The sequence below is a fragment of the Oncorhynchus nerka genome, unplaced genomic scaffold (genome assembly GCF_034236695.1).
Source record: "Oncorhynchus nerka isolate Pitt River unplaced genomic scaffold, Oner_Uvic_2.0 unplaced_scaffold_1322, whole genome shotgun sequence".
Classification (NCBI taxonomy): Eukaryota; Metazoa; Chordata; class Actinopteri; order Salmoniformes; family Salmonidae; genus Oncorhynchus; species Oncorhynchus nerka.
Genome location: NW_027040020.1, coordinates 1 through 15,000, shown reverse-complemented (window position 1 = coordinate 15,000; position 15,000 = coordinate 1). Strand labels below are relative to the sequence as shown.

The 15,000-nt window shown below is 45.5% G+C and overlaps 1 protein-coding gene across 1 annotated transcript in view; it reads left to right on the top strand.

Annotated features, from left to right (window-relative positions):
* LOC135568929 (janus kinase and microtubule-interacting protein 3-like) overlaps positions 1-12,928 on the top strand; it is a gene marked incomplete at its 3' end in the record, with an annotated part of 107,276 nt that extends 94,348 nt beyond the window's left edge. The window contains 12 exon segments of the mRNA XM_065015712.1: positions 1,409-1,537; positions 2,098-2,181; positions 2,267-2,329; positions 2,444-2,548; positions 2,929-2,994; positions 4,412-4,438; positions 6,417-6,470; positions 7,734-7,799; positions 7,975-8,043; positions 8,814-8,891; positions 9,785-9,892; positions 12,863-12,928. Coding sequence (XP_064871784.1) covers positions 1,409-1,537; positions 2,098-2,181; positions 2,267-2,329; positions 2,444-2,548; positions 2,929-2,994; positions 4,412-4,438; positions 6,417-6,470; positions 7,734-7,799; positions 7,975-8,043; positions 8,814-8,891; positions 9,785-9,892; positions 12,863-12,928 — 915 coding nt within the window.
* Between the last annotated feature and the right edge of the window lie 2,072 nt (positions 12,929-15,000).

The following is a 15,000-nucleotide window of genomic DNA, read 5'->3' as shown; positions in this document are numbered from 1 at the left end:
AGAGAACGGTCAAGACAGAGAAAGAGTGTGATCAAGAGAGAGGGAGAGAGGAAAGAGAGAACGATCAAGACAGAGAGAAAGAGTGTGATCAAGAGAGAGGGAGAGAGGAAAGAGAGAACGATCAAGACAGAGAAAAAGAGAGAGAGATATATGTATGTTTTGTCGTCTGATTGCTCCCGGATGACAGCTTGACGTTTTGACATTTGGTTTGTATCAGAACTATGAATGAATGTGGAAGTGTGTTTCCATTCTTGATATACAGCAGTCAATTACAGAAGTGTAAATATGCAACGCAACGTTTACCGAGAAGCAGACATATTGCCTGTTTCTTATGTCATCTGTTGTTTCTGATATTGTGTTATAATGACCATGGGGAGGGACAGCGACCTCTGACCTCCCTCACTGTTGTTTCTGATATTGTGTTATAATAACCATGGGGAGGGACAGCGACCTCTGACCTCCCTCACTGTTGTTTCTGATATTGTGTTATAATAACCATGGGGAGGGACAGTGACCTCTGACTACCCTCACTGTTGTTTCTGATATTCTGTTATAATAACCATGGGGAGGGACAGTGACCTCTGACCTCCTCACTGTTGTTTCTGATATTGTGTTATAATAACCATGGGGAGGGACAGTGACCTCTGACTACCCTCACTGTTGTTTCTGATATTGTGTTATAATAACCATGGGGAGGGATAGCGACCTCTGACTACCCTCACTGTTGTTTCTGATATTGTGTTATAATAACCATGGGGAGGGACAGCGACCTCTGACCTCCCTCACTGTTGTTTCTGATATTGTGTTATAATAACCATGGGGAGGGACAGCGACCTCTGACTACCCTCACTGTTGTTTCTGATATTGTGTTATAATGTTATAATAGCCATGGGGAGGGACAGTGACCTCTGACCTCCCTCACGGTTGTTTCTGATATTGTGTTATAATAACCATGGGGAGGGACAGTGACCTCTGACCTCCCTCACTGTTGTTTCTGATATTGTGTTATAATGACCATGGGGAGGGACAGTGACCTCTGACCTCCCTCACTGTTGTTTCTGATATTGTGTTATAATAACCATGGGGAGGGACAGTGACCTCTGACCTCCCTCACTGTTGTTTCTGATATTGTGTTATAATGACCATGGGGAGGGACAGCGACCTCTGACTACCCTCACTGTTGTTTCTGCCTGTCTGCCCGTCTGCCCGTCTGCCCGTCTGCCTGTCTGTCCGTCTGCCTGTCTGTCCGTCTGTCTGCCTGTCTGTCTGTCTACCTGTCTGTCCGTCTGTCTGCCTGTCTGTCTGTCTACCTGTCTGTCCATCTGTCTGCCTGTCTGTCTACCTGTCTGTCTGTCTGTACATCTGCCTGTCTACCTGTCTGTCTGCCCATCTGCCTACCTGTCTGTAGGGTATGATCAGGGAGGAGACAGAGATGAGGTTTCATCAGTTGACCATGGAGTACCAGGCTCTTCAGAGAGCCTATGCACTTCTACAGGAGCAGGTGGGGGGCACGTTTGATGCAGAGAAGGAAGTCAAGGTAAGAGGTGCTCTATTATGATGCCATTATCAAAACGTGTATTTCACTCACTGGGCAGTAATGTATTTCAGACCACTAGTCCACTGGAGGTATTGGGGTATAGTCGTATTCATCTGTCCTTCATAAGTAGGACTCCTCCCAGGCCTGATTCAGCCCAGACATTCACATAAATCATGCATTGACGTCCGTGAGAGAAAATGTGAGTTAAGCACGCAAGTCTCAAACCAAAATGCTGCCCTAGAGACTGAACCAGGTAGAGACTGACCATGTAGAGCCAGAATGCTGCCATAGAGACAGAACCAGGTAGAGACATAATGCTGACATAGAGACTGAGAGGTAGAGTCTGAACCAGGTAGAGTCTGAACCAGGTAGAGACTGAACCAGGTAGAGACTGAACCAGGTAGAGACTGAACCAGGTAGATCCAGAATGCTGCCATAGAGACTGAACCAGGTAGAGACAGAATGCTGCCATAGAGACTGAACCAGGTAGAGAAACATATTCTACTAGCATTTATTATCATTGTATATAACCAGTTAATGTTTTTCTCTTCACTCCACAGACAAGAGAACAGTTGCAAGCAGAGCTTATTCTCTACCAAACCAGAATACAGGACCTGGAGTGTGTTCTGTCCCAGCAAGGACAGGTGACTGGATTACATACACACACACACACACACACACGCACACACACACAGAGTTCTTTGTCACTGATTTCCTGTGTGTTTGTAGGATATGAAGTGGATCGAGGAGAAACAAGCCCTGTATCAAAGAAATCAAGAACTTATAGAGAAGGTATAAAACTATTATCCATGATATTTACCTGAAGTGATATGTCACATGTAATCCAGGTGTGATTGGGAACATGTGATTACATTTCCCCAGTGTATTTCTGTCTCTTATTAACAGATCAAGCATATGGAAACAGAGGAGTCACGTTTAAAAAACGAATTTCAGGACGCCAGAGACCAAAATGAACTCCTGGAGTTCCGGATCCTTGAACTTGAAGTAAGAGCACGGACATTTGACCCCTCATAACAACTGCTTTCTCGGGCGCCGCCCCCTAGCCCCATCCTCTTTCTCGGGCGCCGCCCCCTAGCCCCATCCTCTTTCCCGGGCGCCGCCCCCTAGCCCAATCCTCTTTCTCGGGCGCTGCCCCCTAGCCTCATCTCTATCTCGGGCGCCGCCCCCTAGCCCCATCCTCTCCAATCTCTATCAGGTTTCACTGGACCTTGTAAACGATTGGACAGAAAAATGTTTAATCTTAATGATATTCACGTTTTGGAAATGTATTGTCAGTTTCAGCTGTACTCGTACATACTTCAGCTAATGAAAGAGTTGCAGGCTAGATGGGCCATCTAGTAATAATGTCCATCTATCACCATCCAGGAGAGGAGAGGAGATCTCCAGGAATCAACTTCCACGACATCCACTTCTGTGAAGGCATCAGTCCACTGCAGGTGTACTGTGAGGCCGAGGAGTCACAGTGAGTCTATAATAATAATATATATATATATATATATATATATAGAGTGGGGCAAAAAAGTATTTAGTCAGCCACCAATTGTGCAAGTTCTCCCACTTAAAAAGATGAGAGAGGCCTGTAATTTTCATCATAGGTACACTTCAACTATAACAGACAAAATGAGAAAAAAATCCAGAAACTCACATTGTATGATTTTTAATTCATTTATTTACAAATTATAGCGGGAAATAAGTATTTGTTAACAAAGTTTATCTCAATACTTTGTTATATACCCTTTGTTGGCAATGACAGAGGTCAAATGTTTTCTGTAAGTCTTCACTAGGTTTTCACACACTGTTGCTGGTATTTTGGCCCATTCCTCCATGCAGATCTCCTCCAGAGCAGTGATGTTTTGGGTCTGTTGCTGGGCAACACGGACTTTCAACTCCCTCCAAAGATTTTCTATGGGGTTGAGATCTGGAGACTGGCTAGGCCACTCCAGGACCTTGAAATTCTTCTTACCAAGCCCCTCCTTCGTTGCCCGGGCGGTGTGTTTGGGATCATTGTCATGCTGAAAGACCCAGCCACGTTTCATCTTCAATGCCCTTGCTGATGGAAGGTTTTCACTCAAAATCTCACGATACATGGCCCCATTCATTCTTTCCTTTACATGGATCAGTCGCGCTGGTCCTTTGCCGAAAAACAGCCCCAAAGCATGATGTTTCACCCCCATGCTTCACAGTAGGTATGGTGTTCTTTGGATGCAACTCAGCATTCTTTGTCCTCCAAACACGACGAGTTGAGTTTTTACCAAAAAGTTATATTTTGGTTTCATCTGACCATATGACATTCTCCCAATCTTCTTCTGGATCATCCAAATGCTCTCTATCAAACTTCAGACGGGCCAGGACATGTACTGGCTTAAGCAGGGGACACGTCTTGCACTGCAGGATTTGAGTCCCTGGCGGCGTAGTGTGTTACTGATGGTAGGCTTTGTTACTTTGGTCCCAGCTCTCTGCAGGTCATTCACTAGGTCCCCCTGTGTGGTTCTGGGATTTTTGCTCACCGTTCTTGTGATCATTTTGACCCCACGGGTGAGATCTTGCATGGAGCACCAGATCGAGGGAGATTATCAGTGGTCTTGTATGTCTTCCATTTCCTAATAATTGCTCCCACAGTTGATTTCTACAAACCAAGCTGCTTACCTATTGCAGATTCAGTCTTCCCAGCCTGGTGCGGGTCTACCATTTTTTTCCCTCATTTTGTCTGTCATAGTTGAAGTGTACCTATGATGAAAATTACAGGCCTCTCTCATCTTTTTAAGTGGGAGAACTTGCACAATTGGTGGCTGACTAAATACTTTTTTGCCCCGCTGTATATTATACTTCTGTGAAGGCATCAGTCCACTGCAGGTGTACTGTGAGGCCGAGGGAGTCACAGTGAGTCTATATCTATAATAATAATATCATATAAAAGGGGGTAGAGGCTAGGAGCTAGGGGCTAGGAGAGTGTCTAGGGGCCTCGAATTCAAATCTTGACCTCAAAGCCAGTTCCACTGCATTTCTTCATTGTTCCTTCTAATCAGGACTGATTTAGACCTGGGACACCAGGTGATATTACTGATCAGGGCCTGATTTAGACCTGGGACACCAGGTGGGTGATATTAATGATCAGGGCCTGATTTAGACCTGGGACACCAGGTGGGGTGATATTAATGATCAGGGCCTGATTTAGACCTGGGACACCAGGTGGGGTGATATTAATGATCAGGGCCTGATTTAGACCTGGGACACCAGGTGGGGTGATATTAATGATCAAGGCCTGATTTAGACCTGGGACACCAGGTGGGTGATATTAATGTTCAGGGCCTAATTTAGACCTGGGACACCAGATGGGGTGATATTAATGATCAGGGCCTGATTTAGACCTGGGACACCAGGTGGGGTGATATTAATGATCAAGGCCTGATTTAGACCTGGGACACCAGGTGGGTGATATTAATGTTCAGGGCCTAATTTAGACCTGGGACACCAGATGGGGTGATATTAATGATCAGGGCCTGATTTAGACCTGGGACACCAGATGGGTGATATTAATGATCAGGGCCTGATTTAGACCTGGGACACCAGGTGGGTGATATTAATGATCGGGGCCTGATTTAGACCTGGGACACCAGGTGGGGTGATATTAATGATCAGGGCCTGATTTAGACCTGGGACACCAGATGGGTGATATTAATGATCAGGGCCTGATTTAGACCTGGGACACCAGGTGGGTGATATTAATGATCGGGGCCTGATTTAGACCTGGGACACCAGGTGGGGTGATATTAATGATCAGGGCCTGATTTAGACCTGGGACACCAGGTGGGGTGATATTAATGATCGGGGCCTGATTTAGACCTGGGACACCAGGTGGGTGATATTAATGATCGGGGCCTGATTTAGACCTGGGACACCAGGTGGGGTGATATTAATGATCGGGGCCTGATTTAGACCTGGGACACCAGGTGGGGTGATATTACTGATCAGGGCCTGATTTAGACCTGGGACACCAGGTGGGGTGATATTACTGATCAGGGCCTGATTTAGACCTGGGACACCAGGTGGGTGATATTAATGATCAGGGCCTGATTTAGACCTGGGACACCAGGTGGGGTGATATTAATGATCAGGGCCTGATTTAGACCTGGGACACCAGGTGGGGTGATATTAATGATCAGGGCCTGATTTAGACCTGGGACACCAGGTGGGGTGATATTAATGATCAAGGCCTGATTTAGACCTGGGACACCAGGTGGGGTGATATTAATGATCAAGGCCTGATTTAGACCTGGGACACCAGGTGGGGTGATATTAATGATCAAGGCCTAATTTAGACCTGGGACACCAGATGGGGTGATATTAATGATCAGGGCCTGATTTAGACCTGGGACACCAGGTGGGGTGATATTAATGATCAGGGCCTGATTTAGACCTGTGACACCAGGTGGGGTGATATTAATGATCAAGGCCTGATTTAGACCTGGGACACCAGGTGGGTGATATTAATGTTCAGGGCCTAATTTAGACCTGGGACACCAGATGGGGTGATATTAATGATCAGGGCCTGATTTAGACCTGGGACACCAGATGGGTGATATTAATGATCAGGGCCTGATTTAGACCTGGGACACCAGGTGGGGTGATATTAATGATCAGGGCCTGATTTAGACCTGGGACACCAGGTGGGGTGATATTAATGATCAGGGCCTGATTTAGACCTGGGACACCAGGTGGGTGATATTAATGATCAGGTAGAACAGACAACCAGTAGTTGTCCTCGTGGGGTCAGAGTTTAAATACCTTTGGTCTAGGGGGAGTGTTAAGGAGTTGATTTGAAGTTTAACCTGATGTTCTTGTCTCTTCTCCCTGGCAGGACATCATCATCACAGAGCTAATGAAAAAGCTAGATATACTGGGGGATAATGCCGTAAGTGTATGTTCATTTCCTATCTACATGTATGTTCATGTATGTCTTCCTGCAGTCGGATCCGCTCCAACCTCACTGGACTCATTGCTCTGTCTATCTGTCTCCTCTGTGTTGATGGGTCTGCTCTCTGCTTGATACTGGGTGTCTGAGTGTTGATGGATCTGCTGTCTGCTTGATACTGAGTGTCTATGTGTTGATGGATCTGCTCTCTGCTTGATACTGGGTGTCTGAGTGTTGATGGATCTGCTGTCTGCTTGATACTGAGTGTCTGAGTGTTGATGGATCTGCTCTCTGCTTGATACTGGGTGTCTGAGTGTTGATGGATCTGCTGTCTGCTTGATACTGAGTGTCTATGTGTTGATGGATCTGCTGTCTGCTTGATACTGAGTGTCTCAGTGTTGATGGATCTGCTGTCTGCTTGATACTGAGTGTCTGATTGTTGATGGATCTGATGTCTGCTTGATACTGGGTGTCTGATTGTTGATGGATCTGATGTCTGCTTGATACTGAGTGTCTGAGTGTTGATGGATCTGCTGTCTGCTTGATACTGAGTGTCTCTGTGTTGATGGATCTGATGTCTGCTTGATACTGAGTGTCTCTGTGTTGATGGATCTGCTGTCTGCTTGATACTGGGTGTCTATGTGTTGATGGATCTGCTGTCTGCTTGATACTGAGTGTCTGAGTGTTGATGGATCTGCTGTCTGCTTGATACTGAGTGTCTCTGTGTTGATGGATCTGTCTGCTTGATGCTGAGTGTCTCAGTGTTGATGGATCTGTCTGCTTGATACTGAGTGTCTGAGTGTTGATGGATCTGCTGTCTGCTTGATACTGGGTGTCTGAGTGTTGATGGATCTGTCTGCTTGATGCTGAGTGTCTCAGTGTTGATGGATCTGTCTGCTTGATACTGAGTGTCTCAGTGTTGATGGATCTGCTGTCTGCGTGATACTGAGTGTTGATGGATCTGATGTCTGCGTGATACTGAGTGTTGATGGATCTGATGTCTGCTTGATACTGAGTGTCTCAGTGTTGATGGATCTGATGTCTGCTTGATACTGAGTGTCTCAGTGTTGATGGATCTGATGTCTGCTTGATACTGAGGTCTCAGTGTTGATGGATCTGCTGTCTGCTTGATACTGAGTGTCTCAGTGTTGATGGATCTGCTGTCTGCTTGATACTGAGTGTCTCAGTGTTGATGGATCTGCTGTCTGCGTGATACTGAGTGTCTGAGTGTTGTGTTCTCCTTATGTGCCATGTACCACCCAGAACCTATCCAACGAGGAGCAGGTGGTGGCCATTCACGCCAGGACCGTCTTAACGCTAGCAGAGAGGGTAGTTATATTCTCAGCAACTAACATTTCAAAAGGCTGTTTTAATCTTTGTTTGAATGCCAGCCTTGTCTTTGAATCCCTGTCGTACAGTAGGCTTTGCATCATTTGAGTTAATGAGGTAAAATAATGTTTTTATTCCCAGCTGAATATCCCAGTTTATTATCCTCTCCTTTCAGTGGCTTGAGAATATAGAGGTCACCAAAACAGCTTTAGCACAGAAAAGGATGGACATTGAAAGTGAGAAGGTAAATGGCTGATCTATATTTTATTTGTTAACCCTTCTTATTTAGCATGATGCTCAAGTTGTTTAATATGTTGCTGATGCATGGAAGTACGTGTTGTGTGCTTTAAGTGCATTGGCAACTGGCAATATGTTGTAGCCCGACCTACAGTATTTAACAGACATCTTGAATGAATGAATGAATGAATGAATGAATGAATAAATGAATTAACAAATTAATGAATTAAAGAAATTAATGAATGAATGAATTAACAAACAAACAAACGAATGAATGAATGAAATAAATAAATAATGAATTATCAAATGAATTAACAAATGAATGAATTAAATAAATTAATTGATGAATGAATTAACAAACAAACGAATGAATGAATGAATGAATGAATGAAATAAATAATGAATTATCAAATGTATAAATGAATTAACAAATGAATGAATTAAAGAAATTCATCGATGAATGAATTAACAAACAAACGAATGAATGAATGAATGAATGAAAGAAATAATGAATTATCAAATGAATTAACAAATGAATGAATGAATTAAATAAATGAATGAATTAATTAATTAATAAACAAACGAATGAATGAATGAATGAATGAAAGAAATAATGAATTATCAAATGAATTAACAAATGCATGAATTAAAGAAATGAATTGATGAATGAATGAATAAACAAACAAACAAATGGATGGATGAATGAATGAATGATTTTGTATGAATCTTCAGTTGGAGTTGGCTGGATGATCAGGTTGTGTTGTGTGTTATTTGCAGCATGTGTTCAGTAAACAGAAAGGCTATCTGGATGAGGAGTTGGACTACAGGAAACAATCCATGGCTCAGGCTCACAAGGTGAGGACATTTCAAATGGACCCAAATGTTCCAGGAAAAAAAAACTTGCCTTTCTAAAACTAACAATCGCGCTCTGGATAAGAGCATCCGTGCTTCTACACCTGCATTGCTTTCTGTTTGGGGTTTCAGGCTGGGTTTCTGTACAGCACTTTGTGACATCAGCTGATGTAAGGAGGGCTTTATAAATACATTTGATTGATATCTGCTAAATGACTCAAGTGAAAATATACAATGAGTACACAAAACATTAAGAACACCTTCCAAATATTGAGTTGCACCCTCTTTTTGTCCTCATGACAGACTCGGTTCATCGGGGCAAGGTGTCAGAAGCCTTCCCCAGGATGCTGGCCCAATGCTTCCCATAGTTGTCATGTTGGCTAGATGTCCTTTGGGTCGGTGGACCATTCTTGATACACATGAAAAACCCAGCAGCATTGTAGTTCTTGACTCAAACCAGTGCGCCTGGCACCTACTACCATACCCCATTTAGAGGCACTTAAATCTTTTGTCTTGCTTAAATCAATTGAGACATGGATTGCATGGCACACATACATAATCCATGTCTCAATTATCTCAAGGATTAAATCCTTGTTTAACCTGTCTCCTCCCCTTCATCTACGCTGATTTGAAGTGGATTTAACAAAGTGACATCAATAAGGGATCATAGCTTTCACCTGGATTCACCTGGTCAGTCTGTGTCATGGAAAGAGCAGGTGTTCTTAATGTTTTATATACTCAGTGTATATGTTTTTATAGAAGACATTGAGCCAGTGGATCACATTGTCCACCCACTGACTAGCTGCAGCTGTGCCCCTCTTGTGGTCGTTAGGTGTAACACCAACGACCTTGCCACTCTCCTTCTTTCTCTCCCCATCCCTCCCTCCTCCCTCCAGAGGATCTTGGAGCTAGAGGCAATGCTGTTTGATACCCTGCAACAGGATGCGGGGGCCAAGATGTCAGAGATGCTGTCGGGCGACGAGAGGGAGACATTGCGGCGGGCGGTGGGCAGTGGAAGAGAGGGGTCATGATGGAGCTCAGAGAGAGGACTCACAGATCCTCAGGGAGAGAATGGACATGCTACAGCACTCACAGCAGGTGAGAGGGATGGAGCTGGCAGAGGATGGAGCTGGTACTGGTAGATGATGGAGCTGGTACTGGTAGAGGATGGAGCTGGATGAGGATGGAGCTGGTAGAGGATGGAGCTGGATGAGATGGAGCTGGTAGAGATGGAGCTGGTACTGGTAGATGATGGAGCTGGTACTGGTAGAGGATGGAGCTGGATGAGGATGGAGCTGGTAGAGGATGGAGCTGGATGAGGATGGAGCTGGTAGAGGATGGAGCTGGTACTGGTAGAGGATGGAGCTGGTAGAGGAGGGAGCTGGTAGAGGATGGAGCTGGTATGAGGATGGAGCTGGTAGAGGATGGAGCTGATAGAGGATGGAGCTGATAGAGGATGGAGCTGGTAGAGGATGGAGCTGGTACTGGTAGAGGATGGAGCTGGTAGGGGATGGAGCTGGTAGGGGATGGAGCTGGTAGAGGATGGAGCTGGTAGAGGATGGAGCTGGTAGAGGATGGAGCTGGTAGAGGATGGAGCTGATAGAGGATGGAGCTGATAGAGATGGAGCTGGTACTGGTAGAGGATGGAGCTGGTAGAGGATGGAGCTGATAGAGGATGGAGCTGGGTACTGGTAGAGGATGGAGCTGGTAGAGATGGAGCTGGTACTGGTAGAGGATGGAGCTGGTAGAGAATGGAGCTGGTAGAGGATGGAGCTGGTAGAGGATGGAGCTGGTAGAGGATGGAGCTGGTAGAGGATGGAGCTGGTAGAGGTTGGAGCTGGTAGAGGTTGGAGCTGGTAGAGGATGGAGCTGGTAGAGGATGGAGCTGGTGAGGATGGAGCTGGTACTGGTAGAGGACGGAGCTGGTAGAGGACGGCTGGTAGAGGACGGCTGGTAGAGGACGGGCTGGTAGAGGACGGCTGGTAGAGGAGACAGGCTGGTAGAGGACGGAGCAGGTAGAGGACGGAGCTGGTACTGGTAGAGGACGGAGCTGGTACTGGTAGAGGAGGGAGCTGGTACTGGTAGAGGACGGAGCTGGTAGAGGACGGAGCTGGTAGAGGACGGCGCTGGTAGAGGGACAGGCTGGTAGAGGACGAAGCTGGTAGAGGACGAAGCTGGTAGGGACGGAAGCTGGTAGAGGACGGAGCAGGTAGAGGGACGGAGCAGGTAGAGGACGGAGCTGGTACTGGTAGAGGATAGAGCTGGTAGAGGATGGAGCTGGTACTGATAGAGGATGGAGCTGGAAGAGAATGGAGCTGGTAGAGGATGGAGCTGGTAGAGAATGGAGCTGGTAGGGAGGATGGAGCTGGTGCTGGTAGAGGATAGAGCTGGTACTGATAGAGGATAGAGCTGGTACTGATAGAGGATGGAGCTGGAAGAGAATGGAGCTGGTAGAGGATGGAGCTGGTAGAGGATGGAGCTGGTAGAGAATGGAGCTGGTAGAGGGATGGAGCTGGTGCTGGTAGAGGATGGAGCTGGTACTGATAGAGGATGGAGCTGGTAAAGAATGGAGTTGGTAGAGGATGGAGCTGGAGCTGGTAGAGGATGGAGCTGGAAGAGGATGGAGCTGGAAGAGGATGGAGCTGGAGGGATGGAGCTGGAAGAGGATGGAGCTGGTAGAGGATGGAGCTGGTACTGGTAGAGGGATGGAGCTGGTAGAGGATGGGCTGGTACTGATAGAGGATGGAGCTGGTAGAGGATGGAGCTGGTAGAGAATGGAACTGGTTCTGATAGTGGATGGTACTGGTAGAGGATGGAGCTGGTAGAGAATGGAGCTGATAGAGGGATGGAGCTGGTACTGATAGAGGATGGTACTGATAGAGGATGGTACTGGTAGAATGGAGCTGAGTACTGATAGAGATGAAGCTGGTAGAGGATGGAGCTGGTACAACACACAGCAGGTGAGAGAAGAGACAGCTATCACTGAGTCTATTTAATACCAGGCAGAACAGGGACAATATTGTTACTGTGCCTATCTACAGTATAACACCTACCTGTCTAAAGGAGGTGAGAGAAAGGACCATTACTCGTGGGTCTTATTCCCCAGGAGATTCTTCTTCCTCAGCTACCCTACAGTCCATTCCCAGGGAGATCCTTCTCCTCAGCTACCCTACAGTCCATTCCCAGGGAGATTCTCCTTCCTCAGCTACCCCACAGTCCATTCCCAGGGAGATACTCCTTCCCAGCTACCCTACAGTCCATTCCCAGGAGATTCTCCTTCCCCAGCTACCCTACAGTCCATTCCCAAGGAGATTCTCCTTCCTCAGCTACCCTACAGTCCATTCCCCAGGGAGATTCTCCTTCCCAGCTACCCTACAGTCCATTCCCCAAGGAGATTCTCCTTCCTCAGCTACCCTACAGTCCATTCCCCAGGGAGATTCTCCTTCCCCAGCTACCCTACAGTCCATTCCCCAAGGAGATTCTCCTTCCTCAGCTACCCTACAGTCCATTCCCCAGGGAGATTCTCCTTCCTCAGCTACCCTACAGTCCATTCCCCAGGGAGATTCTCCTTCCTCAGCTACCCTACAGTCCATTCCCCAGGGAGATCCTTCTCCCTCAGCTACCCTACAGTCCATTCCCCAAGGAGATTTCCTTCCTCAGCTACCCTACAGTCCATTCCCAGGGAGATTCTCCTTCCTCAGCTACCTTATACATTCCCCAGGGAGATTCTCCTTCGTCAGCTACCCTACAGTCCATTCCCCAGGGAGATTTAGATGCACTATTGTAAAGTGACTGTTCCACTGGATGTCATAAGGTGAACGCACCAATTTGTAAGTCGCTCTGGATAAGAGCGTCTGCTAAAATGACTTAAATGAGATTCCCTTCCTCAGCTACAGTATTGCAATGTTAAACATTTCTCTAACCTGATTTGACTTGTTCTCCACCTTATTGTTTCCTCCTGTTTTTCATGTCAGAGAATCAAAGAGCTGGAGGAATGGATAGCAGCTCAGAAAAGACAGATAAAGGAACTAGAAGAAAAGGTACATCTGGGTCAAATGATCCCTTTTGAAGCCAGTGACACTGTGTTGTATTGTTCAATTTATTTAGATGGAATCTGACTTGGAGTATAAATGCTTCAAATTGCTGTTTTTTTTTCTCTGTCTGGCAAAATAAAATGACTCCTTTCTCTCCATTCTCTTCTTTTCAATTCGTTCAGTTTTTATTTTTATTTTGTTTTTTTCTTTAGCCTTCATTCTTTGGTCATAGTTCTCCAGGGAAGCCCAGAGCAAGTATGTATTTTTAAACTCTAAATGTCTGTTTTATTTTAGCTATTCTAATAATAAATTAGGCTATATACTGTGCATGATATCATATTTTCCTTTCAGTTCACAGGTTTCCAGATTGTCTTGTACATTGTGTTCAAGAGGACAGGATTTGGAATCAAAGATGGCTCCAGAAGACTTCTTCACACCAGAAACCAGTCAACTATGCTGCAACACTGACTTTAGATAGAATTCTATCACCATGTTTTTTTTGTGTTTTTTTTTTAAGGACAAAAAAACGTTTTTTTATTTTTTATTTTTTTGCCAGTAACCTTTAAACCTGACTGCTGTCCCGCGTTAGTGATGATGATGATGATGACGTCTCTATGGAAGAGTTCCTCTCTCTATGGATGAAGACGCCAGTGGAATTGAAGAACTCTTAATAAATTGGAGGTTTTGTGTCTTCTTTTTCCCTGCTGAGCAGGTGGTGCTCTGGTCGCTTCCTTTGGAAGCATGAAGAAGAAGAGTTTGATTGATTGATTGAAAACAAACTGTAGTGAAGTCAGGCGGTACTCCTGCTCGGGGCTTGAACCTGGATCTTTTCTGTTCAACCTAACACTTTAGCCAAGAGATCAAAACCTCTTGACGAGGTCACTAGGTGTTGGGTTATGTTAAACAACGGTGAAGTGAGACATTTTACCTTAGCTCTTAACATACACACTCCACTGAAGCTGAGCGTTTCCTAAAATGGACACCATACCACTGTTTACACTATCTGACCACGCTGTTATTACACTCCCAGGGAGCTAGTCACAGAAAGAGAGCCCATCCCCAAACTTTAAAATGGTGAAAGCCTTTCAGTGATGCTGCCCATACTAAAACTGGCTTTGTGGCCAGTGTGCCCTCTATCTATGTCTATGGCTCAGCCCTTCCCCTGTCTAGTCCAGACATGCTGCCAGGACTCATTAACTCCTCAAATCTCAGTGTTTGAAATGAAACCAGAAGCCAAACTGTGGTATTATTAGACATCATGTATTTTTGTATGTATGAAAAAGGGCATAGATTTTAAAATACATTTCTCAAAAGAGGAATAACTAAAATAGATATTCTTTTTTTTTTGTTGATGAAGAATGAAGGAGCTTTCAATGATTTTAGAATTTTGCATTTGATCAGATTTATGTCAATCTGATCTTCCCCCTTGGTGCTTGGGAGAGAGTGGGTTTGTTTCAGATGGTGACCTTGGTTAGTTCTGTTATGTCCTGATGGAGAGGGTGTGTTAGTTCTGTTATGTCCTGATGGAGAGGGTGGGTGAGTTCTGTTATGTCCTGATGGAGAGGGTGGGTTAGTTCTGTTATGTCCAGATGGAGAGGGTGGGTTAGTTCTGTTATGTCCAGATGGAGAGGGTGTGTTAGTTCTGTTATGTCCTGATGGAGAGGGTGGGTTAGTTCTGTTATGTCCTGATGGAGAGGGTGGGTTAGTTCTGTTATGTCCTGATGGAGAGGGGTGGGTTCTGTTATGTCCTGATGTTAGTTCTGTTATGTCCTGATGGAGAGGGTGGGTTAGTTCTGTTATGTCCTGATGGAGAGGGTGGGTTAGTTCTGTTATGGTCTGTTAATCTGATGGAGAGGGGTGGTTAGTTAGTTCTGTTATGTCCTGATGGAGAGGGTGGGTTAGTTCTGTTATGTCCTGATGGAGAGGGTGTGTTAGTTCTGTTATGTCCAGATGGAGGTGTTGGTTCTGTTATGTCCTGGTGGGTTAGTTCTGTTTATGTCCAGATGGAGAGGGTGGGGTTAGCTTAGTTCTGTTATGTCCTGATGGAGAGGGTGGGTTAGTTCTGTTATGTCCTGATG